The sequence below is a fragment of the Marmota marmota genome, unplaced genomic scaffold (assembly GCF_001458135.2).
Source record: "Marmota marmota marmota unplaced genomic scaffold, marMar, whole genome shotgun sequence".
Lineage (NCBI taxonomy): Eukaryota > Metazoa > Chordata > Mammalia > Rodentia > Sciuridae > Marmota > Marmota marmota.
In genome coordinates, this window is record NW_026000051.1 from 4150616 (window position 1) to 4172398 (window position 21783).

Consider the following 21783-nt stretch of genomic DNA (forward strand, 5'->3'; position numbering starts at 1 on the left):
GGAGCAGTGCACGCTGGGAGCTGTAGTTCGTACGTCGAGTGGTTGGCTGCCCCTGACTGAGCTTGGGCCGCTCCCGGATGGCTGCCGCCACGCGCGGCTGCCCGCCCTTGGGCTCGCTCCTCCGGCTGCTAGGGCTGCTCTCAGCCGCGACTGCCTCCTGGGACCTAGCTTCGCTGCGCTGCAACCTAGGCTCCTTCTGCGAATGCGACTTCCGGCCCGATTTGCCCGGTGAGGGGACGGGGAGCCCGGAGCGAGGAGCGGGTGGATAGGGAGCTTGCCTCAGGGCCGGGCATCCGTGAACCCGAGGCGGGAACCCGCAGACCTGCGGACGGCCAGGGCCGAAGTGGGGCCGGCTCCGAGGGGACTTGAGCGCCTGTGGCACGGACCTGAAGCGTAGGTTATTGGTGCCCGTTAGAGTCCCAGAGGGTTTGCGAGGATGAAGAGAGCGAGCCTGTTGCCAGGAAGGCCCCCGCGGGGACATATTAGGCCCTCATGGAGTGGACTTGCAGTCCAGGGAGAAGCCTGTATTGGGGATTGGCAGGGGCTTGGGCATAATGGGTTGGCAGCTCCCGCTCATTTAGGGCTGGCGCAATCTGGAGAACCGCCTGGTGGGGGCGCGGCCCAGATAAGCCAGGCTGATAGGTGGCCCGTGCAGATAGCCGCAAGGGCCCTATTCCCTGTCCACACTTGGGACAAGCATGCCAAACACAGGGTTCCCTAGACCAAGTCCCAGACATGATTTCCACCCTGAAATTCTACCTTGGTTCTGACACTGTCCTGTGACCCTAGGTCTGGAGTGTGACCTGGCCCAGCACTTGGCCGGGCAGCATCTGGCCAAGGCATTGGTGGTGAAGTCCCTGAAGGCCTTTGTGCACGATCCCAGCCCCACCAAACCGCTGGTTCTCTCCCTGCACGGCTGGACAGGCACTGGCAAATCCTATGTCAGCTCCCTCTTGGCTCACTACCTCTTCCAGGGTGGCCTTCGCAGCCCGCACGTGCACCACTTTTCCCCCATCATCCACTTCCCGCACCCCAGCAACATCGATCGCTACAAGGTAGGCTGAATGTGTCTTGGACCACCATTGGCCTGCACATGGGGTGACAGACCCTGAGGAGTGAGTCCTAGCCCAGTAAGTGGAGTCACTTGTCCCAGGTCACACAGCCAGCTGGATCTTCAGCCCTCAGAACCCATCCTGAACAGAGCATGAGACTGTGCCATTCTGTCTGGCAGGGAGTTCTTTTATTGGCTGGGAAACAGTAATGGTACCTACCTGCCAGTTGCTGTGAAGGGGACAGCATTATACAATTGCAGGTATCACTTATTGAGCACCTGTGTTTGCCAGACAGTCTGCTTTATCGTATCCCTGTAAAGCACTGAGCTCCAATTTGTGGCTCAGAGGAAGCACTAAAACACTGGCTCTGACCACTGTTGTTGATTGCAAGGCACCTTCCAAGTCCATCTCTCTTGGCTGCCAACACTTTGGGAGCAAAGTTCAGGTTCAAGTAGTGGGAAAGAGCTTCTCCTGGTATAGAAAAGAGTAGATGTGGGCTGGGCTGGGGCTTAGTGGCAGAGTGCTTGCCTAGCATGAGTGAGGCACTGGGTTCGATCCTTAGCACCACATAAAAATAAACAAAATAAAGGCATTCTGTCCATTTACAACTACAAAATAATTTAAAAAAAAAAAAAAAAAAAGAGTAGATGTCATGGAAGGAGCCCTCAACAGGGAGGCAGGGGCTTGGGTTGAGTCCCTGTTCTACTGACATGCTGTGCGATCTTAGGCAAGTCTCTGCCCCTCTCTGGGCTCTCTTTTTACCATCAGTCTTAAGAATGGTTTTCTGCTCTTTGGGAGACCGTATCTCCCGGGGAGGGGTTTTGTTCTTGGTTTGGGAAGAAGTTTGGGGTTGAAGCTCTCTGGCTCCCGGGAACTCCTCTTTTCCCCATAGAAGGATCTTAAGAACTGGGTCCAGGGGAACTTGACTGCCTGCGGCCGCTCCCTCTTCCTCTTTGATGAGATGGACAAGCTGCCCCCAGGCCTGATGGAGGTCCTGCGGCCTTTCCTGGGCCCCTCCTGGGTTGTATATGGAACCAACTATCGAAAAGCTATCTTCATCTTCATCAGGTAGGGCTGGTTTTGTAATGGGCACAGCAGGAGGACACTTGTCCCATGTCCAGCTGTCTGCTCTTGGCCTGTGCTCCCAGGGTCCAGTCAGGCTGTCCCAAAGCCCCTCACTCTTGCTGGTGACATCATCTAAGGTGGCTGACGACCCCTTTGACATTCCCAAAGCTATTCCAGCTTCTGTCTTTGTATCCTCATCCCTTCTTTGCGGAGACCCTGCTATGTCCACTTGTCCCTCGTTTTTGGACAGGAGGACAAATGGGACTGGAGTTTTTATCCTCTAATTCTCGCTCAGGTCCTGGCCATTAACTCAGGCAAAACTGTGTTACTTTCCTGAGACCCCACCTCCTCTCTGAGCGGTCCCCATGTCCCCATGTTGGTGGCCCTTTGGCCTACCGGAGGCTGCAGAAGGGGAGTCAGTTAAGGACACAGAGTTCTGTAAACTAAGTTGCACGGCATACGTGCGTGCGTACGGCATGGCCGCGCTGGAGAGGAGAGCTGGGGAGAGCATTGTCTCCATCGGCTGACCCCTGGTCCTGTTAGGTGGCACCAGGGAAGTGAGGGCCCACTCCGGCCCTGGTCCCTGGCTGAGCCTCTGCCTGGGTCCCCCATGATTTTAGCAACACTGGTGGTGAACAGATCAACCAGGTGGCCTTGGAGGCATGGCGCAGCCGCAGGGACCGAGAGGAGATCAGCCTGCAGGAGCTGGAGCCAGCCGTCTCCCGAGCTGTGCTGGACAACCCACACCGTGAGTTACTCAGGCCCTGCCCCGTGTGGCTTCACCCGCAGCCCAGTGGGCTGACTGCCAGGGAGGGCCGGGTTCCCTGGGGTCTCAAGTTCTGCCACTGACCCAGCAGAGGCTTCAGCACTCCCAGGTCTGCGACCTGAATGGGTCACAACCCCTCAGAGCCTGTGTCTGGAAAGGGGCTAAAAGGAGAGGGCCCAGCACACCCCTCCTCTGCCCGGGGGGCTGGCTTCCCTCTTATGTAGCACGTGTCCTTCCTGCAGATGGTTTCTGGCACTCGGGCATCGTGGAGGAGCGCCTGCTGGACGCCGTGGTGCCCTTCCTCCCGCTTCAGCGGCACCACGTGCGGCACTGTGTTCTCAACGAGCTGGCCCAGCTGGGCCTGGAGCCCCGGGATGAGGTGGTGCAGGCCGTGTTGGACAGCACGACCTACTTCCCCGAGGATGAGCAGCTCTTCTCGTCCAATGGCTGCAAAACAGTGGCCTCTCGAATCGCCTTCTTCCTCTGACCCCAGAATGGCATCCTTGCCTGGCCAGCCATGCAGGAAAGGCCGGAGGGACCCTTGTCCAGAGACTCTGGAGAGTGGGCCCCAGAGCACGCAGTCAAGATGAAGAGGGGTATTGGCCAGGCCAAGGATAGACGCCGGGAAAGGCCTGGCTTCAGAACTGGTTAGAGGCATCCTGGCCTCTGCTCACGGTCACCCTGGAACCTCACTGAGCCCTGACTTTCTCCTGCAGCCTGAGCCTTCTTAATGTGAATGTAACTCAGGGATCAAGGTTCATGGCTGTCGTCCTTTCTGGGTCTGTTACCCACACCCCTGGCTCTGGCACTGTACCCCACCTCACTCTACAGTCTGTGACCCCAGTATCACAGCTCAGGCTGGGACTTAACAGTTTTCATGAGTTGAGGGACTCAAGATGCCACCTTGGCCTGGATTTACAAGTTTTTAATTTTTTAAAAGAAGAGAACAAGTATAATAAACGTAGCCATGGACTAGAGGAACGCTGGTCGAGGTTGCTTTTGCTTTGGAAGGACTCAGCCTCCGGTGCCTGTGGGGGCAGAATCGTCCCTGCTCCAGCGAGAAGCAAGGGTTTCACTGAGCTTCCTCAGGGAGCAGCACAATGACCGTGACCTCAGCAGCTTCCGTCTCACTGGGGCCCTGGCTGGGGCCCTGGCTGGGGCTGGGGGTAGAACTGGCCTTGCTGGGCCTTGGGCTTGATGCCATGGTACTGTAAGTCTTGCTGGAGCTGGAGCCCGTGCTCTGAGTTGCGCTCAGGGCAGCCTCTGTCTTACTAGGTGTCCCGCTCTGGTCCTGGGTGACCATGGTTTTGCTGACATCCTGGGAAACCTGAATCTTGCTGGAATTTCGGATCAGTCCCCAGCTCTGGTCCTGGGGGACATCATCCCTGCCTGGTCTCCAGCTCTGGTCTCGGGCAGCCTTGGTCCTTCTGAGTCTCTGCCTTGGGCTCCGGGTACCCTTGGTCTTGGGCCTCTGCTTTGGGCCCTGGGTGGCCTCTGTCCTGCCAGCCTTCTGGCTCTGTTCTGGGATAGCTGCTGTCTTTCTGGAGAAGCACCTTTGACTTTGGGCAGCTGGGGTCTTGCTGGAGCTCTGGATCTGGTCCTGGGTGGCCTCAGCCTTGCTGGGCCTCTGCCTTCTCTCTGGGGAAGCTTGGGTCTTCCTGAGGTCAGGGCTCAGGTGGTCCTCGTTGACCTCAGTGTCTGAGGATGGGGTCTTCTGTGGTGAGGAGACAGAGGGTGTGGCAGTGGTGGTGGGGCTGCTCCTGTATCCCCGGCAGATGGTGGACATGGTGGAGTCTGAGGTGGACTTGACCCTGTCTGGGAAGGGAGTGCCAAGAGTATCCATCAGGCCTGCCTTACCTGGACAGCTCGAGGAAAAAGGGGCTTCCAGGCGACCCCTACCAGAACCCCAGTGGCTTTGTACATCCAAAGCCGCAGTTTTGCCCACTCACACCAGCCTGGCCTCCTCACAACCCTAGCTCTGAGGCGGGCCAGGCTGTGACATGAGCCACTTGAGCCCCTGCCCATCCCTGGACCCCTCCACTCCAGCAGGGCCCTCGCCTGTTCGCTCCTCCCAGCGCCCAACGCTGTGCTCCCTTTAGCTGCTTGAGGTCTTGGCCTCTAAGGGCCACCTGTGCTCAGGCCTGCTTGACTCCCTTCTGGCTGTGTCCGCCTGTTGACTTGGGCTCACTACCCAGGGAAAGGACTGTGCCCTTCATCCCTGTTATTGTTGCCAGGCATAGGCCGGGGCCAGGGCACCCCGTGAGGTTTGGGGATTGCCCCGAGTGACAGGAAGGAGACAGCACTGCCATTCTCCTGCCAAGGGGCTCTGGAGCAGCCTTCTGAGATTTTCCCTTTTGTCCCTTCCAGGCTGGTGCCCAGCAGAATTGCGGGTTGAAGCCCCTTGGACATGAACAGGGTTCAGTCCCAGGCCGAGGGGGAAAGAGAAAAGGATAGGCCTAGAGGGGATGAGGCAGGAGTAGCAGCAACATAAAGAGCCTGATGGAGAGACCAGTGTCCCTGCTCTGTGCTGGACACTGTCCCACTGAGTCCTCACACGCCCTCCATGAGGTTGGGACTTCTACTCCCACTGTGGAGTCCCCTGCCCAAGGTCAACAGCAGAGCCCAGGTTCACATCCCTTCTCACCCTGACCTTTAACCTCACTGCTGTTTTGCTCTCCTGGGCCGAGCAGGAGCCCAGGGACTTACAGCGGAAGATGGAACCTGAGGAGGTCTGGTCGAGGTAGCCTTCTGACAGGGATGTCACCTTGTGAGAGGCAAGCTCCTGGGTGTCCTATGGCAGAAAACAGGCTGGGCAGTTGCAGATTGGGAAGCCCTTGGGCCAGTGGCCACCTCTCTGGAAGGCCAGCAGGCCCTGGGGATTGTTCTCCCAAGCTTAGAGCTCCTCGCAGACACCAGGGTGGGGCAGGGTGAGAACACAGGCTGAGACTGCAGGAAGGGGAGTGGCCATCCAGGAAAGGAGGCCTGCGAGGGGCTGCTGGCCTCCATTTTCTCTGCAAAACGAACACGTTAGTTCAAGTGGGAGACAGGCCTCTGTAACTGTAAAGTGCTGTGTGCTGGGGCGCAGCAGCGACGGCCGAGGAGCTGTTCATGCTCTAGGCACGTCTGGACCACCTGGCACATCCAGAGGAGGACAGGTCCCCTGCTATGACCATCTCACAGACCAAGGCTTCTAGCATCCAAGTAACCTGCCCAGCCACTCAGCTGAGGAGGAGAGAAGCTGGGTTTGACTCCAGCCCTGCTGGACATCTCCCTCAGACCCTTGGCTGCTGGCCGCCTCTACCTGAGGTCACACCTGCAGGTGGTGAGGACGGTGGAGCAGGTGTCCATCCTATCATAGGCCCTGGGCTCTGAGCTCTACCAGATTCAGCTCAGCCTCTTCCTGAGGGAGGGAGCCCACAGTGAAGTGGGAGGGGTTCTGCAGACAAGAGTTTTGTATTTTGCCTTTGTTCTAATGCAAAATAGAAAAAGGGAGTGCCAACAGGGGCAGGGGTAGGTTGCCTTTGGACGTAAACTTGATGTCTGTAAACTTGATGTCTGTTGGCAGCTGACTAGAGGAAGAAGTTTTGGGATGATCACAGGCACAGGCTGGCTCTTGTCCAGCGTCTGGGGAAGGAGCTGGAGAGGGAGGCCGGCTATTTGTCCACTTACACAAAGAAAAGGGGAGACTCCCTATGGTGTTAAGAATCAGGGCAACCTGGGGGGTAGTGCTGAGTTGCAAGGGGGCTTAGGATGTGGCACAAAGTGGCACTGGGGAATGTGTTCTGTGTTGAGCTAGGAAATGGTGTCATGGTGTATTTAGTTTGTGAAAATTTATCCAACTGTTCACCTATGATTTTCACACTTCTCTGTTTACATTGCATTCAACAAAATGTTTTCAGAAACAATGTAAAAATAGGAAAAGTCTGGCACAAGTGGCCAGGGCATCCGCAGGACCTATGGGGTGTGTGCAGGCCAGGTGTGTGAGACCTGTCTCTGAGGCCGGCCTCTTTACCAGCCTCCCTGCAGGGACAGTCCTTGCTGGTGCCAATCCTATCTCAGAGAAGCCAGCCTCAGCCCCAGACCCTAGGGCCCCAGGCCTTGGTGAAGGGCCTGCTCACCTCTTTCTTCTCCTTTGCTTCCTCCTCCTCCTTGGCAGATGGGGCCTCTGCTGGCTCTACCTGCAGTGCCTGGGGGGTGGGCTCCGGCTCTTTGGAGCTCTCAAACAAAGGCTGGTCCCACTTCCACGAGAGCAGCAGGGCCTTGGCCTTCTCGCGCTCCAGTTCCCGCTCCCTCAGCATCCTGCCAAGCCATGCCCCAGGGTCCTGGGTCAGCCTCTCAGACTCCACCTGCCATCCCCAAAGACTAGGGTGGAGACCCTAGGAGGTGGAGGGGCAGAGGAACCTGAGCCCCAGTCAGTCCCCAGTCTCAGCTCCTGGCCCCTGCCCTGGAAGCTTACCCCACAACGTCCTCCAGGTTGCTGGCCCGAGGGCCACTCTTCCCCATCTGCATCAGCTGCAGCCTGGCCAGTTGGGCCACCTGGCTTTGAAGCACTTCCTCCACTGACATGCCCGGGAAGAGGCTGGTAATCAGTGGGAGAAGCTGCCGGGAAAGGGGTGACCAGAGCCAGGTGTGGGCCAGGGCAGGTGGCAGAAGGCCAATGCTGCCCTGCCTTGCAAAGTCCTACCTGGCCCTTCTCAGGGCTAAAGAGGGGTTTCACGAATTGTTTCTAAAGGGCGGGAGCTTTTTACTCAGAAGGACAGGAGACGTGAGGAAGGGACCAGTCCCACAGGGAGCCCTGATGGTGAGCCAGCTGGGGCTTCTGGAGCGAAACAGAGGTGGTCTGACCTCTGAGCTGCAGGACTGGGGCAAGGGAGCCTTCTCTGAGCCTTGGGGTCTGCATCTGTAGATGGGGGTGATGGTAACTCTCTGGTTTGGAGGGAGGCAGAAGCCTGGAGGGAGTGGCAGGGTCGGTGTGGTCAGAGCACAGCCACTCTTAGGAGTGCTCCAGCGTTACCTGCTCATGGCCAGCCGTGCAGGTTTCATTCAGGGACAGGAGGACCTTCAGGGCAACCAGGGTGCTGACTCCGGAGCCCACCCACCCTCCTCACCCAACAATAGCCCACCTTTGGTTGCTTGGGATTCAGGAGCAGGGCAGTGGCAACATCCTGACGGGCCCCAAAGATGTCCTGCAGGAGCTGTCGACTCTTGGCCCTGTACACGTAGTACTGGGCCTTACAGGGGTTGTGCTGAATGGCCGCTGAGAAGTGGTTCTCTGCCTTCTGGAACTGCCTGCAGGATGCAGTGGGCCCCGAACTGCCATAAGCATCACCTTCTGAGGGGAGATGGTGGCTCCTGGGCCCCACTGAGGAGATGGGGAAATCTAGGGGCTCTGTTCCCCCACTGTGCCCTCTCTTCCTCCTGCCAGCCACACCTCTGGTGGGCCCAACACTTAGATGTGGGTATGAAACTCCAGGGTAAATGAATATTTTTATGATCTTGGCATAGGAAGGAACTTCCTGAGACTATCATAAACCCAGCAGCTGAAATTTAAAAAAAATTAATTTGATTATGATTAAATAATTCCATATTACTGAGTAGCAAAAGTGCCACAATAAAAAGCAATATATAAAGTCTGGGGCATAGCTCAGTGATAGAGTGTCTGCCTGGCATGTTCTAGGACCCGGTCTCATCAATACCCAGACCCTGGGGGGAAAATATATAGGACAAATTATTTTTCCAGACAGCAGGCAATAAGCTGATTCTCTTAGCCTACAAAGAACTGTAATAGTAAAAAATTTTGCTAAATAAGCAATTTAAACATTTTTTTTTAGTTGTAGATGGACACAATACCTTTATTTTGTTTGTTTATTTTTATGTGGTGCTGAGGATCAAACCCAGGACCTCACACGTGCAAGGCAAGTGCTCTACCGCTGAGCCCCAGCCCTAGCCCCTTAAATAAGCAATTTAATAGCAAAATGGGTAAAAGCTTTTGACAAGCTATAATGGCCGAGAAAGAGAGACTGGCCTGCAATAGTAAATAAAGTATTTAAACATGCAAAGTAAATAATCTTTCAGAGTTTTTCGTTCTTTTCTTTCTTTTTCTTTTTTGCCTAGGATTAGCAGAATTGAAGAATAATTTTAATACCCTATGCCAGGGAGGTGAGGGGAAATCAAGGTACTCTTTTCTTGAGGGAAGTTTTTGTTGGTTCACTGTTTTTGGAGAACAATATCATAATATCTATCAAAACTTTAAAGATGGGCTGGGGCTGTAGAATGCTTGCCTAGCATGTGTAAGGCACCAGGTTCAATCCTCAGCACCACATATAAATAAATAAGCAAATAAATAAATGTAGGTATTGTGTCCATCCACAACTAAAAAGATATACATTAAAAAAAAAAAACTGTGGGTGCACGCCTGTAATCCCAGCAGCTTGGGAGGCTGAGGCAGGAAGATCTCGAGTTCAAAGTCAGCTTCAGCAACAGTGAGGCACTAAGCAACTCAGTGAGACCCTGTCTCTAAATAAAATACAAAATAGAGCTGGGGATGTGGCTCAGTGGTCAAGTGCCCCTGAGTTCAATCCCTGGTGCGCCCTAAAAAAACAAAACAAAAACAAAAAACAACTTTAAATGTTTAAGTTCTTTACCCAACAACTTACTTTCCAGTAAATCAGGCTACAGCTTTTACTAGCAGGAGAACCTATGTCCTGCTTGCTCACTGCAGGACTATTTCTAATTAAAACCTGAAACAGCCCGAGTGCATGTCAGCAGGAGTTTTTCTAAAGCCACCTATCCACCTCCACAGCAGGGGTACTATGCAGACAATGGAAGAGAAGGAAGTGACACCACAGAAAGTCAAAGGACAGACAGTGTGGGCTGGGGACGAGGCTCCTGGGAGAGCGCTGACCTACACAGTGGCCCTGGGTGACCCCCAGCACTACAAAAAGAAAAAGAAAAAAACAAAGCAGTTTCGCATGTTTCCATTTCAGAAAATCCACTAACTGTTAGCATATGCCTGGGAAAAAGTCTGGAAGGGTCTTTATCCACCTTAGCAGGGAGCAGAGCTGGAGGGAGGTGGGGATGATAACTCACATTTCAAGTTATATGTTACTATTTAAATTTTCCATGAAAGTGTCACTACAACAATAATCAGGAAGAAAATAAAAGTATTTCTCGCCGGGACTTGAAAACTAAAATTGACATTTAGGAGAGAAGCAATCCCAGCAGGTGGCTTCCTGCAGGCTGGCCCGCACGCACGCCCGCCCCCCTCAGACCCGACTGGCACCTTCTCTTCTCTTCGCAGAAGCCCATCTTCTCCTGCAGCATGCCCATGCGCATGTTGGCGCCCTTGTCCTGCGGGCTCAGGGCCAGCGCCTGCTTGTAGTCTGCCTCTGCGAAGGCCAGGTTGCCCAGCTGGAAGAAGCAATCTAGAGTCCCAGGGTGGGAGCTGAGTGAGCCCCCCCCCCAGGGGTGCCCGCCCAGCTGCTCCGCCCCCCTCCCCAGGGAGGCAAAACTGGTGGCTGACACCACAGAAGCTCTCAGTCTTCTTTGCACCCGGACGTCTTCTCCCACCTGCCCGATCTGAGAACTGGAGGAGACAGTTGTCTCCACATTTCCCAAAGTGTGTCCCCAGGACACTGGGGATATCAAATGCTTCCTTCTGTCCCCCCACCCCCACACCAACCCACCTTAGTGATGGCGCGGGGCCACTCACCGCCGCGATTGATGTAGAGGCCCTTCTCCTGCTGCTCCTCGCGGAGCGCCTTGTTGAGCAGCAGCACGCCCTCCTGGTAGGCACCCTGCTTGTAGCAGTGCACCGCGAAGTCGTTGTAGGTCAGCAGCAGCTGGCGCTGTGCCTGCTGCACCATTTTATCCTGGTCGTCAGACAGCATGTCCAGTGCCTTCAGCAAGTCCTCCACGGCCCTGTCAAACTCCTGGAGCCTGCGGTATATGGTGCCTCTGGGGGGAGGGTGTGGCGGTGGCAGGAAGGGCCATGAGGGACAATAAACCCCCCTGACCAGCATTTGGTCTGGCAAACCACTGCCCTCCCTGGGCCTGCTGACCCATGACCTGTGAAGTTGGCGGGACCCTAGCTCAGGTTCTAGGTTTGTCCTGTGGACCTGCCCATCACTGGTAATGTTGTATTTCTCAAAAATAGCTTCTCTTTCTTTCAGGAGGCCAGGTGTCTACCTGCCTCTATCTGAAGGTGACACATGTTTTACACCAATCTTCAGGTGAGGAAACCCAGGCTCGAACGCAGAGGTTAACTGGCCCTGAATCATGTGCGTCCCTGAGCAGCGTGACCCTCCCAGTGGGAACCAATCAGCAGGCCTGGGGCTGGAGGATTCCAGGGTAACTGGGAAGGTGCTGTCTGATCCTCCAGGGGCAGTGACCCCAGCAGGAAGCAGGGAAAACTGTCAGAGGGCCAATGGGGAAACTGAGACCATGTAGCAGGTCTACGGGAGGCAGGCCTAGGACCCCTCCCCCAGTACCGGAAGAGGAAGAGGCTAGGGTCCAGAGGGTTGTTCTCGATGGCGGAGTCGATGCGCTGCAGCGCCTGCCGTAGCAGGCCCTGCACTGCCAGGATGCCAGCGTCCTGGCGGGCCTGCTGGGCCTGGTCCACCATCATCTGAAGCAGCAGCTTGGCCTGCAGGTTCTTGGGATCCAGCAGCAAGGCACTGCGAAGGTCCCGATAGCAGAGCCTGGGCTGCCAGGGGTGGGGTGGCATCAGGGGCACTGGGTGACTAAGTGTGGAGAGCCATTCTCAAACGTGACTGGGCGACTCCCGGTTTGGGTCTGAGGCGTTCTGGCTGTGTCGGAACTTTCCCGGCCCTCTCCTGATGAGAGAACCCGTCCGTGTGGGGGTGTGACTGACCACTGACCCGGGGGGCCCAATCACTGACCCTGACCTTGGAGTGCGGCCCCCCCCTCAACCTTCATTGGATGGAATTCTCCCCTGAATTTCTTGTTCCCCAATAAAAGGCTACTCCCTGGCGTGCTCGCTCTCTCTCTCCTGCTAGCCCTGAGTAATCCTTGCTGCCCTACGGGTGGTTCGAGGTTGGAGCCAGAGAGGGGAGCCCTCTCGGACCTGGTCATAGAAAAAGGTAACTGAGTCTGTGTGTTTTATTTCGATCTCTGCTAGCTAACTTTTATGCCAAGAACCTCATTAATGAAACCAATGTGCAGGCCGCATGGTGGAGCTAAGTGGAGCCCTTTCCTGCCCAGTGGAAGGGAGGGGGAGGACAGACCTCCAGGTGACAAACTGGCATCGTGTCATCCCTCCCTGGTGTCCCCCATGTTATTGTTTCATTTGGGAAAAGCTCCTCCCAGGCCTCATCCTTACTGACCCCTCTCGAGGTGTGACCCCACGTGAGGCAGGTCAGCCTCAGCATTTGTTGTCTCCTGTGAGCCTCCTCTGAGATGGAGGGGAGTGTGTGTCCTCCTGAAGTGACTGCCTTGTCCTTCTTATCCTCTCCTGCACTCCCTCGCAGGCTCCCTGACCTTTAAGCCCAGGAGACCTCTGACCAAGAACAGATTCAGGTCTGGGTATGAGTGGAAAACAGCCCGAGGCAAATACCTTCTACTGGGTGTGCAGGTTAGTCAGTCAGTCAACAAACAATTCTAGCAGGCAGCTGAGGCTGGGTAGCTGGCTGGATGGCGAACAGGGTAAGAGTGTGGGTAGCAAGTATGAGTGGGGATGGGCGAACGACTGAAGCCAGGACCTGGGCTTTGAGCAGGCAGACCTGGGCCCAGGACAGCACCGCTGACTGGCTTTGTGACACTGGGAAGTCACCCCCGGGCTGCTTCTTCACCTACCTTCCTCAAAGGTGACTGCAGCCTTCAGGATAAACATGGGTAATGCTTAGAACAGGCCTATGAGCAGGCCCAGGCCACAGGAGGGACTGAACCCACCACAGCCAACATTTGGCAATGATGGCTAGTCTCACACCTTTGGAGGAGACTCCCCCTGAGTCACCTGTGGGACATTGGAGAAGTCACCTGATGCCTCACCGCATTCCTTCCAACACTCCCTCCAGAATTGCAGGCTCAGTCATCAGCCACCCAGGACACCTCCACCGGGGGAAATGAGGCAAACCCTCCTGCCGCCGCCACCTGTCCTTCCTTGCCTTGTTTTCATCACCCAGGCAAAGCAGAACCTGGAAACTTCTAGAGCCCGCCCTTACCCTGAGACTGCCCCAGTGATGCCCCGTCCCTTTTCTTTCTTTCTTTCTTTCCTTTTTTTTTTTTTTTTTTTGATGCTGGGATTGAACCCAGGGCCTTGCACATACTAAGCAAGTGCTCTGCCACTGAGCTGCACCCCCAGCCCTATTTTACTTTGAGACAGGGTCCCAAAAAGTTGCCGAGGTTGGTCTCAAAATTGGGATCCTCCTGCTTTAGCCTCCAGAGCTGCTGGGATTACAGGTGTGCACCACCTAACTGGATCTAGTGGTGGCTTCCGAAGTACTGTGGGACCTGCCTTGACCCCACTCCCACAGCCCTCCCTTCTTCCTCTTGTGGTGCCCAGCCTCTCCCAGGTTCCTGCCTGCCCCCCAGGGCCATCTCTTCCAACCTAACACTCCCAGCAGCAGCAAGAGGGTCTTGCTCAAGTCCACTGCCCCGGGAGTACCCCTTTGAGGCTCCTGCTGCTCTCAGGAAGACCTGGAGACCCCAGTGCCCTCTCATACCTCTAGTGCCCTCCTTCGTGTCCAGCACACCTCTCTACCCACCTCCTGAGACCCTATTTCCCTGGCCTTTCTCTGTACTCAGTCCCCATCCAGCCCAGCCTGTGGGGTGCTGGGAGGAAGAGTGCTTAGTACATGTTCAGTGAGGCAAAGGGAAGAAGGAAAGGAAACGGGGAGGAGCAGGGGCAGGAAGAAGGAAGAAGCAGTGCTGCCTTGTCTGACGGCCGAGGGGCCTGCAGCAGGGCGCTCTCACCCTCCTGGTCAAATCATTCCTGTGGGGCTGGGTTGTGGCTCAGTGGCAGAGTGCTCGCCTAGCATGCACAAGGCACTGGGTTTGCCCTCAGCACCACATAAATGTAAAATAATGATATTGTGTCCACCTAAAACTAAAATAAATAAATAAATAAATAAATAAATCCTATGTGAGCGTCTGCTCAGGGATGCCCCCCTGGGCTGGGAGCTCCAGAAGGACAGCAACGATATGGGTCTCTCACCTTGTGGTCACCACAGAACCTGACACTGTCCTGGCACAGAGCCAGGGCTGAGTGATGATGGAGAACTTTCCAACTAGGCAGCTAAGTGGGCAGCACCGGTCAGGCCCTCTGCTAGGGAGGGCAATGCCGCAGTGCACTGTGGGGAAGGACCTTTGACCTGGCCGACAGCCTAGCCTCCTTCTGTAACCTTGGGGCACGCTTCGGGTTGAAAGCGGGGCACCTGCCCTGCCCGCGTGCTCTACCTTCTGGAAGAAGTTGTAAAGCCTGGCCCGGAGGATGTAGATGTCGGCATTGGTGGTGCCCTGCTTCACCTCCTTGGTGATGAGTGAGAGGCAGTCTTGATGCCGTTTGAGGGCCATGAGGCAGGCTATGCTGAGGGTGGAGGGCAAGAGGTGCTTGCTGTCTCAGGGGGAGGGCACAAGGGGCTGCTGGGAGGGAGGCAGGACACAGCTGGCACTCACCATCGGTAGTGGAAGCAGGGTTTGTCGGGCTGGAGCGTAGAGCCTTGAGAGAAGATGTTCAGGGCGTCCAGGTAATCGCATTGCTCATATAAGCACTGGCCCTGGGGACAGGGGTCAGTCAATGCTGCTTGCAACTCTGACCCAGCAGCACCCACCAGTTGGCAGGAGCAAAATTGGGGCAAAAGGGGAGAAACAAGAGATAAGACAAAGCTTTTTAGATCTGGGAGACTTTAAGAGACAGACAGACACACACACACACACATACAGATGCAGAGTTGGGGACAGAGAAAGAAACAGTGATTACTACACAGCTGGTGAGAGGCAGCAGCTCGGAGACAAGGATCGGAGAAACCAGGGGTGGAGAACAGCTGAGCGAAAGGAATCTTTGGGGAGCCCTGGGCTAAGAACCAGAACTCGTCATCTCACTGGCACTAGTGAGTGTCCCCCTTTTGGATGAAGGAAAAGAAGTACAGAGAAATAAAGTGACTTTTCCTGAGGTCACACAGGAAGCGTCTATGAAGAACACAGGCTTCCAACAGACAGATTGAACACAAAGTTTGGGTGCCTCAAATGCTTTTTTAAGAACTGTAATTTGGGGCCTTTCAAAAGACAGCAAAGTTGTCAAAATGGAAAAAAAAAAACAGGACTTTGTTGGTGTTTTATAGTTTACTATTAACTTTGTTTTGAATTTTGAGTTGCAAATGAAGTCCCTACCATCTTTCAGTGCTTAGAGCCTTCCACCCTAGATCTGTGCTAACACTACAACAGCCACCAGCTGTATGTGGCTGTATAAATTAAATTTATCTGTATACTTTTTTTGCAATGTGGGGGCTGGAATCCAGTGCCTTATGCATGCTAAGCAAGTGATCTACCATTAAGCTACACCCCAGCCCAAATAAAATTTAAAATTCAGTTTCTCCGTCACAGTCGCCATATTTCAAGAGCTTAACGTTTCTAGGTGGCTGGTGGCTGCCATATTGGATGGTGCAGAGCAGACTGTTGTCATCATTTCAGGAAGTTCGCTGGACAATGCTGCAAAGCCCCCACGCCTGGCAGCAAGCTGCCTTGGAAGGTGAGAGAAACAATGGGTGGCGACACAGACACAGGGACAAGGAATCCCCAAGGAGACAGAACTGGTCGCAGGAGCAAGGAAAGCCCCTCACAGCCAGAGGGAGTGAGGCACCCGGGCTGTGAGGTGGAGCACCTGAATGTAGAGCACAAAAGCAAGCCGCTCCAGGTACTTGGGGTTCTCTGGCTGGAAGGAATATGCCCTTCGAAGGTTCTGGGCTGCCGAGGAGAAGTCACACAGCTGGATGAAGGCCTCAGCCCTCCAGGCATAGAAGTCCACCTGAAGGTGAGGAGGTCCAGGCTGTGTTCCAGCCCCACCATCTGCCCCTAAGGGTAGGGAGTGGACTCTGCCTCCCGCAGGCATGACACCCAGTTACCAGCAGGTACTTGGTGGTCTTGAAGGAAGGGACCTAGCAGGGTGACAGTGAAGGGGAAGTGTGTGCCTGAGGTTGCTGGTGCCCACGGAGGCCCTCCTCTCACCACATGGGGATCCAGGTGAAGGGCACGGGAGAAGTATAGCACAGCCATCTCCCAGTCCTCTTGCTCCAGGCACTGATGGGCTCGCTGGTAGCTGCAGTGGCAGGAGAGTATAGGTATGGGGCTGGCCCTGACTTTGGAGCAGCCCCGGGCATATGGCTGGGTGGAAGGAGATCAGGTGGAGAGGCAGGAGGGGTAGATGGTACTAGGGAGGGCACTCTGGCATTTCTGGAGCCATCAGCCTTTTATTCACTGAAGTAGAAGGGCCTCATTACAGAGTGGAGTTCACTGAGGCTCAGAGAGAGACAGTAACAGGCTCAAGGTTGCACAGCATGTTAATGGTTGGGGGTGTGGGGCAGGAACCTGAGACAAAATAGTCACTCACTACTCTCTGACTTTGAGAGGCACCGTTAACTTTATGACCTTTGGTTTTATATCATCCAAATCCAGGAACACTTGGCTGGTCCCAAAGATGCGCTTCAGGGTTCCCTTTGAAACTGGAATAACCCGTGGCTTTGGGATGTCCTCTGAGGGGACCTGGTCAATTGCCAGAGCATCCTAGAACCAAGGGACAGCAGGCTGGAGCAGGCCTCAGAGAGGACCCCCACTTACCAGGTAGAGGAGAGTGGAAAGAGGGCTAGTGGTCCCCTGACCCTTAGGGATGTTCCTGCCTCTGTCCCTCTCCTATGGCAATGTGTGGGATCTGGGTCCTCATGCCCACACCATCCTCTGGGCCTTCCCAGCTCTTACCTCCTGCTCTCAGTACTCACAGCTCTAATGTCCCCAGCTCTGATCCTGCCCCAAGTCCCAGGCCATAGGGGTTCTCAGCTCCTTGGATGTCCTATGGGACCCTCAGGGCCAGCAGGTCACGCTGAACACCTCATTGACTTCTGTGCTAGGCTTTCCCACCTGGGCTAGGGCCACTTTCTCCACCAACCACCCAAGCCGGAGACCCATGACCCAACAGCTCTCAAGCCCTGTCTGTTCCACTGCCTCAAAATCGGTCAGATGGCTCCTCTTCTCTCGTCCCACGGTCTGGGCCAATGACGTCTTGGCCTGGACGCCAACTCTGCCCACAAGTCCGGAGCTCTCGGTTCTTAGCACAGAGGCCAGGGCCTCTCTGAGTTGCACTACTGGCCCTGCCTCGGCCGTACTTTAAGCCTCTCCTGGGAACTCAGCCCTGGTGTCCCTACCCTGTCCTCTGCCTTGGCTTTAGCTTCTCCCCCAGCCCGCACCTCGCCAGCGTCTTCCATGAGGCCGCTTGAAGGAGGGCACCAACTCCCCTCGCAGCCGGGACCTCTGGCGTTGCTAGGCACCAGCTCCAGGACGCCCGCAGGCTCCGCCCCTTGGCCACGCCCCCGCGACCTGAGGGCTGCTAGAAAATTTAACGGAGGAGGCTGAGGCCGACGGCAAGGAAGAAAGTCGCCAGGCTTCTGCAGCGAGGCAGGGCCACAGCGAGGGCATAACAAGGCTCCCGCCTCCCAGGCCGGTGACTGAAGAGGGTTCCGAGGGTGCCACAAGAACCCCACAGGGCCACGCTGACGCAGAGCCGCGGAACGCGCGGGGGCGACCCGACGCGCCGCCGCCCCGCACTTCCGCCCCTTAGAGGCTGCAAGGCCCCGCCCGGACTGGACGCCCCAGCGCAGGGGGCGATGCGATTGGCCGCAGGCTGGCTGACGTCGCGGGGCGGGGCTCAGGCCCTGAATGGGGGCAGCATGTCGGCGTCCGGCCTTTCGCGCTGGGGGCTGTGGCGGGGGCGGGCCATGAGCCGGCGTGTCTTGGAGCCTCGGTCCCCCGGGAAGCGGTGGCTGGTGAGTGGGGTGTGAGCGGCGACGCAGAGGATCGGGGCCCTGGCTCTGGCTCTGCCATTGTCTCCTGGGTAAAGTTCCCCACAATTCTTTTAAGTTTTCTTATCTAGAAAATGGACCCTTTTCTCCACGGGCTCCAGCCTTTCAGGAGCTCGGTGCCTGCACCAAGACGCGCTGCCTGCCCGGCCTTCTGGAACCCCCAGGGGTTCCTGAGCCCTTTTTTGGCGCCTCGTCCTCATTCGGGCCCTGCTGTTCATTTCCGTCCTCTGCTCTGGGTCCCAGGGGATGCTGTGCTGTCAGGGGTGGTGAGAGTTGCTGGCCTCAGTTTCCCTGGTGCTGCTCGCAGGTGGCTGGCCTGGGGAACCACGGACTGCCTGGAACGAGGCACAGTGTGGGCATGGCGGTGCTGGGGCAGCTGGCTCGACGGCTGGGAGTGGCAGAAAGCTGGGCGCGCGACCAGCGCTGCACTGCTGACCTCGCCCTGGCCCCCCTCGGGGATGCCCAGCTGGTCCTGCTCCAGCCGAGGCGGCTCATGAATGCCAATGGGCGCAGCGTGGCCCAGGCAGGTGAGTTGAGGTCCCCATGGATGGGCCGGCCCTGAGGACACAGGTCGTGGAAAGTACCTGTTGAGCTCCAATTGCTGCATGACTTGGGTACTTTGGGAGCCTCGGTTTCTTTCCCTTTGAAGTGGGGTTCTCTTTTGGCCCCTCCTTATGAGAACCTGCGTAACACACCCCTGTGCAGATAGGCAGTAAACAGGACCACTGTTTCCCTGTGCCCAGCTGAGCTGTTTGGGCTGACTGCGGAAGAGGTCTACCTGGTACATGATGAACTGGACAAGCCCCTGGGGAAACTGGCTCTGAAGTTGGGGGGCAGTGCCAGGTGAGGCCTGAGATGCCCAGGGTTAGGGTAGGGATGCTGACCTCCCAGTTGGGGTGGAGAAGGGCTTCTGTCCCAGTCCCCCAGGAATGAGTCACTGTGAACCCATCCTGGGCAGGGTGGGGTGAAAGGGTGCTGACCCAAGGAAGCACTAACTGCTGTCTCATATCCCTTGAAGGGGCCACAATGGAGTCCGTTCCTGCATTAGCTGCCTCAACTCCAGTGTGAGTCTGCCCTTTTGTCCTACACTGGGTGAGGGGTGGCCAGTGGGGTATGCCCAACATACATCACTAAAGCTCTCTGGCCCACCTCTTCCCCCCACAGGCAATGCCAAGGCTACGGGTGGGCATTGGGCGCCCAACACACCCTAGTGCAGTAAAGGCCCACGTCCTGGGCTGCTTCTCCCCAGAGGAGCAGGAGTTGCTGCCCCCGTTACTAGATCGTGCTGCTGACCTGCTCTTGGACCACATCCGTGCACGAAGCCAGGGTGCCTCACCAGGCCCCTGACACCAATGGACACAGCTGCCTGCCTGATTGCTACCCACAAACCAGCTGTGCCACAGAACTGCCATGCCCACCTGTGATGTCCACTTTTTATATAACTCTTCTCTGGGCTGTCCCAGGCCACTTGCAGACTTAAGATGGGGACTGCGGCTGTCTGGAACAGTCCATTTCCAGGATAGGGGTTTGGTCATTTCTCCGCGTGCCACTTGGGATGCAGGAAAACGTCAGGAAGACTAAACTTTTGGAGTTTTTTTAGAGAGCCAGAGGTGTGGGTCTGTAAGATTAAAGATGCTGGCTTGGAATCTGAGGCTTCCTCAGGCAGATCCCATCCATCCCTCTCCAATGGGGTGGGGACCACAGGAGTAGCAAGCAGCCCCCTTCCCAGGGTTGAGTGTGCATGCCTTCGCCCACTAAGGCCCTGCCACACCTTTCTTCAGCCCATTTTACATAAGGGGAGGCTGAGAGAGGTCCAGTCACATCCCTAAGGTCACATGGGTGCAGTCTGACAGAGCCACAATGTACACCCAGGGCTGGCTGCCACCTTACTGTCCTTGGGGCTCTGGCATCCTCACCTCAGAGACACTGTGTGCCCGGGAGGGCTTCATGCGGGTGACGTATGAGAGCTGTCTGAGGTCCTGGGGGTTGGGTGGGATGTGGACCCGGCGAGGCACCAGTCCTAGATCTCCTGGCTGGTAGGGTCTGATGCCACGCAGCTGCTGCAGCAGAGATGCCGCCTTGGGTGGCTGGCTGCTGGGCTGCCTGTGGGAAGGGACTTGGGGTCATTACCTCCACTTCACAGGAGAAGACCTTTGGCTCCTTGGAGAACCAGGCCTCTGGGCCAGGCCAGCTGAGGATATCCTCCAGAATGGGTCTTATGGCTGCCTCTTTTTATTTTGTTGTTGTTACTGGGAATTGAACCCAGGAGCATTACCCACTGAGCAACATCTCCAGCCCTTTTTATTTTTTGTTTTGAGCCAGGATCTCTCTAAATTGCTTAGGCTTCACTAAGTTGCTGAGGCTGACCTCGAACTTGTGATCCTCCTGCCTCGGTCTCCTGGGTTGCTGGGATTACAGGAGTGTGTCACCATGCCTGGCAATGGCTGCTGCTTTTGAAATCACAAGGGCTACCTGCTCACCTTTCCTTGGATGGGCCACCGGACTGGGGCTCCTGGACAGGACATGCAGCTGTCTGGGGTCTCAGGACCATGGCAGAGCTGAGCAGGGCCAGCAGTTGCTTCAGCATCTCCTTGCGCTGGAGCTGGAATACCACGTCAAAGTAGCCATCCTTTTCCTCTGATTGCATCTGCCAGAGGTGGGGGCGGGGTCAGGCCCACAGTGGTTCCAAGTCCCGCCTTCCTCTGGGGATACTTCAAATCCAGTGCCTATTTTCTCATTGTCCCCTCACTGAAATGGGATACCCATTCTCCAATTGGGAACACTGAGGCCTGAGGTTTCCCAGAACCTCAAAGAAGGCATTCAGTTCTTATGAGATCTCAAACGGATTTTGTGTGTGTATGTGTGTGTGCACTGAGGATTTAACCTAGGGTTGCTTTATCACTGAGCTACATCCCCAGCCCTTTTTACTTTTTATTTTGAGACACGGTCTCACTAAGTTGCTGAGGGTCTCTCTAAATTGCTAAGGCTGGCTTCGAACTTGTGATCCTCCTGCCTCAGCCTCCCACATTGCTGGGATTACAGGTGTGTGCCAACACTCAAAAGGGATTTTTGAAATCTATAGAATCAAAAAAGAACAGACTGGCCAGGAGTCTCTCAGGGAAAACAGGCCTCTCAGCTTGGCCCCAGCCTGGCCTCTTCCAGGTGGCCATACTCTTTGAAAACTCTCCTTCCACTCCTTCCTGCTGCCTCCTACTTTCTTGTACCTGCAGAATGTCCTGTAGGAAAATGGTGGCCCGGACCAGGCTCATCTCCAAGGTTTCTCGAAACTTCTGCTCCTCAGTCAGCTCCTGCTGCAGCTGCTGTACCTCCGCCTGCTGCTGCCCCAGCTGCTGTATCAGCTGGTCTCTCTGGTCCCTGGTCCAGGGCGAGATGAGCCAGCAGCTTATCCCATTCCTGGGTTGTGACTGGCACCACCTGGGCCCTGCAATTTCTTTTTAGCCTATCCACACCCAGGCCTCAGCTGTCTGACAGACAAAACCTTGATGCCCCTATAGAGAGGGGAAGTTGTGGGCCTGGCCACGTGGCTAAACCGGATGTGCCCACCTGCTCCCAACCCTCCATGGTAGGCACACCTCAGGGTCTGGTTGTCCACCTGCAGCTGCAGGAAGCTCTGCTTCAGTTCGTGCAGCAGGAGACGCAGCCGTTTGGCCTCGGTGGTACCCTGCTGATGCTCACGGCACTTCTCGGTCAGCAGGAGGATGATCTGTAAGAGTGGGAAGGTGGCCACTCCCAGACCCACCACAGGACTTCAGTTCACTCTGTACCCCCAGTTCTAGGCACAGCCAAGGCTTGCCCCCCTATACAGAGAGGCCAGCACCACTTCTGAACAGGAGCTGGGACCCCCCCCCCGCCA

The 21783-nt window shown here is 55.9% G+C and overlaps 4 protein-coding genes across 9 annotated transcripts in view; 2 read left to right on the forward strand and 2 right to left on the reverse strand.

The window, feature by feature from the left end:
• On the forward strand, window positions 1-3860 carry Tor2a (torsin family 2 member A). Of its 4 annotated transcripts, none has more exons than XM_048813000.1 (5): window positions 1-228; window positions 790-1055; window positions 1945-2120; window positions 2738-2869; window positions 3126-3261. In XM_048813000.1, the coding sequence occupies exons 1-5, from the start codon at window positions 78-80 to the stop codon at window positions 3259-3261; spliced, it is 861 nt and encodes a 286-aa protein (XP_048668957.1). In that variant the 5' UTR covers window positions 1-77. The 4 variants fall into 4 exon arrangements, with proteins under 4 accessions (XP_048668957.1, XP_015353037.1, XP_015353038.1 ...); XM_015497551.2 differs by having other exon boundaries at window positions 6-228; window positions 2738-2865; window positions 3126-3860; XM_015497552.2 differs by lacking the exon at window positions 790-1055 and having other exon boundaries at window positions 122-228; window positions 2738-2865; window positions 3126-3860.
• On the reverse strand, window positions 3794-17424 carry Ttc16 (tetratricopeptide repeat domain 16). Of its 3 annotated transcripts, none has more exons than XM_048812994.1 (14): window positions 17298-17424; window positions 16448-16620; window positions 16066-16156; window positions 15722-15865; window positions 14518-14618; window positions 14299-14428; window positions 11373-11587; window positions 10595-10839; window positions 10166-10307; window positions 8007-8172; window positions 7340-7482; window positions 7002-7182; window positions 5590-5674; window positions 3794-4698 (listed from the first exon to the last, which is right to left on the reverse strand). In XM_048812994.1, exons 1-14 carry the CDS (start codon window positions 17313-17315, stop codon window positions 3956-3958), a joined length of 2577 nt encoding a protein of 858 aa, XP_048668951.1. In that variant the 5' UTR covers window positions 17316-17424; the 3' UTR covers window positions 3794-3955. The 3 variants fall into 3 exon arrangements, with proteins under 3 accessions (XP_048668951.1, XP_015353205.1, XP_048668952.1); XM_015497719.2 differs by having other exon boundaries at window positions 17256-17350; XM_048812995.1 differs by lacking the exon at window positions 15722-15865 and having other exon boundaries at window positions 17256-17350.
• Window positions 17425-17714: 290 nt separating this feature from the next.
• Window positions 17715-19555, forward strand: Ptrh1 (peptidyl-tRNA hydrolase 1 homolog). The gene is made up of 5 exons (XM_015497554.2): window positions 17715-17873; window positions 18217-18436; window positions 18653-18752; window positions 18928-18973; window positions 19074-19555. Exons 1-5 carry the CDS (start codon window positions 17715-17717, stop codon window positions 19254-19256), a joined length of 708 nt encoding a protein of 235 aa, XP_015353040.1. The 3' UTR covers window positions 19257-19555.
• The window catches only part of Cfap157 (cilia and flagella associated protein 157), a 6459-nt gene continuing 4006 nt past the window's right edge, over window positions 19331-21783 (reverse strand). The window contains exons 5-9 of the mRNA XM_015497555.2: window positions 21503-21633; window positions 21134-21284; window positions 20390-20556; window positions 19826-20012; window positions 19331-19527 (exon numbers count right to left, since the gene is read on the reverse strand). Of these exons, the coding sequence (XP_015353041.1) occupies window positions 19441-19527; window positions 19826-20012; window positions 20390-20556; window positions 21134-21284; window positions 21503-21633 (723 nt within the window). The 3' untranslated portion in view covers window positions 19331-19440. The remainder of the gene's footprint in view (window positions 19528-19825; window positions 20013-20389; window positions 20557-21133; window positions 21285-21502; window positions 21634-21783) is intronic.

What these genes read in the sequence shown, in the direction of transcription:
- Tor2a (XM_015497551.2), top strand. Translation starts at nt 78, where the DNA reads ATGGCTGCCGCCACGCGCGGCTGCCCGCCCTTGGGCTCGCTCCTCCGG. An exon ending in CTTCCGGCCCGATTTGCCCG is followed by an intron (nt 229 to 789) that starts GTGAGGGGACGG and finishes CTGTGACCCTAG; the next exon opens with GTCTGGAGTGTGACCTGGCC. An exon ending in GCAACATCGATCGCTACAAG is followed by an intron (nt 1,056 to 1,944) that starts GTAGGCTGAATG and finishes TTTTCCCCATAG; the next exon opens with AAGGATCTTAAGAACTGGGT.
- Ttc16 (XM_015497719.2), bottom strand. Translation starts at nt 17,315, where the DNA reads ATGGAAGACGCTGGCGAGGTGCGGGCTGGGGGAGAAGCTAAAGCCAAG. An exon ending in CTTTTGTGCTCTACATTCAG is followed by an intron (nt 14,619 to 15,721) that starts GTGCTCCACCTC and finishes CCCTGTCCCCAG; the next exon opens with GGCCAGTGCTTATATGAGCA. An exon ending in TTCTGCGAAGAGAAGAGAAG is followed by an intron (nt 8,173 to 10,165) that starts GTGCCAGTCGGG and finishes TGCATCCTGCAG; the next exon opens with GCAGTTCCAGAAGGCAGAGA.
- Ptrh1 (XM_015497554.2), top strand. Translation starts at nt 17,715, where the DNA reads ATGCGATTGGCCGCAGGCTGGCTGACGTCGCGGGGCGGGGCTCAGGCC. An exon ending in AAGTTGGGGGGCAGTGCCAG is followed by an intron (nt 18,753 to 18,927) that starts GTGAGGCCTGAG and finishes TATCCCTTGAAG; the next exon opens with GGGCCACAATGGAGTCCGTT. An exon ending in TTAGCTGCCTCAACTCCAGT is followed by an intron (nt 18,974 to 19,073) that starts GTGAGTCTGCCC and finishes TTCCCCCCACAG; the next exon opens with GCAATGCCAAGGCTACGGGT.